This window comes from Corvus brachyrhynchos, unplaced genomic scaffold (genome assembly GCF_000691975.1).
Source record: "Corvus brachyrhynchos isolate BGI_N302 unplaced genomic scaffold, ASM69197v1 scaffold65, whole genome shotgun sequence".
Lineage (NCBI taxonomy): Eukaryota > Metazoa > Chordata > Aves > Passeriformes > Corvidae > Corvus > Corvus brachyrhynchos.
The window spans coordinates 2,212,247-2,213,298 of NW_008238365.1; the positions used below are offsets into that span (position 1 = coordinate 2,212,247).

General features: G+C 68.7%; 1 protein-coding gene across 1 annotated transcript in view; it reads left to right on the forward strand.

Annotated features, from left to right (window-relative positions):
* The window catches only part of COL16A1 (collagen type XVI alpha 1 chain), a 47,555-nt gene that overhangs the window by 45,985 nt on the left and 518 nt on the right, over positions 1 to 1,052 (forward strand). Inside the window, exons 54-57 of the mRNA XM_017736110.1 lie at positions 1 to 62; positions 158 to 224; positions 311 to 487; positions 865 to 983. Of these exons, the coding sequence (XP_017591599.1) occupies positions 1 to 62; positions 158 to 224; positions 311 to 487; positions 865 to 983 (425 nt within the window). The remainder of the gene's footprint in view (positions 63 to 157; positions 225 to 310; positions 488 to 864; positions 984 to 1,052) is intronic.

The window sequence follows — 1,052 nt, forward strand, 5'->3', positions numbered from 1 at the left end:
GACCCCCGGGCTCGCCGGGCCCCGCGGGCAGCCCCGGGCTACCGGGACCCCCGGGGATGATGGTAAGGACGGGTGGCCGCGTCGGGGGGCAGGACCCTGTCCCTTTGCCGGGGCGCGGTGGCCGTGGCCCGTCGCGTGTCCCCTCGTGTCCCCGCAGGGAGACGTGGTGAATTACGACGAGGTCAAGAGGTTCATCCGGCAGGAGCTGAACAAGATGTTTGACGGTAACCGGGGGGATGGCGACGAGGCCCGGGAACCCTCCCCGTGTCCCTGTCCCCGTCGGCGCTGAGCTCGGTCCTTGTCCCCGCAGAGCGGATGGCGTATTACACCTCCCGGCTGCACTTCCCGGTGGAGATGGTGGCATCCCCGGGCAGACCCGGTCCCCCCGGGAAGGACGGGCTGCCCGGCCGGCCGGGACCCCCCGGCTCCCCGGGGATGCCGGGGCAGATCGGCAGAGAGGGGCGGCAGGGCGTGCCGGGCATGCGGGGTACGTGCTGCTCTTCGGGGCATTCCCGATGTCACCATCATGTTCCCGGTGTCCCTTAGACGTTCCCAATGTCCCCGGAATGTTCCCTACGTCCCTGGGGCGTTCTCGGTGTCCCTGGGGCGTTCCTGATGTCCCCATCATATTCCCAGTGTCCCCACGACGTTATGGGTGTCCCTGGGGTGTTCCCAGCGTTGCCAGGACGTTCCCAGTGTCCCTGGGGCATTCCCAGTGTCCCTGAGATGTTCCTGGTGCCCTTGGGGCATTCCCAGAGTCCCTGTGGCATTGCCGGTGTCCCCAGGACATTCCCGGTGTCCCTGGCTGCTGGGATGCTGCGGTTGTGCCGGGATCTCACCTGTCTCCATCCCCCTCTCTCCCAGGTGAGCCGGGTGCCAAAGGAGAGAAAGGCGAGAAAGGTGTGGGGCTGATGGGGGACAGCGGCCCCCCGGGCCCCCCAGGGGAGCCCCGTCCCTCCATGTGGCCCCCAGCCCTACGCTGGGCATCGCTGCCACCCCCTCATCCTGTCACCCCCCCCCCCCCCTCTCTTCCCCTCTTTTCTCTCACCTCC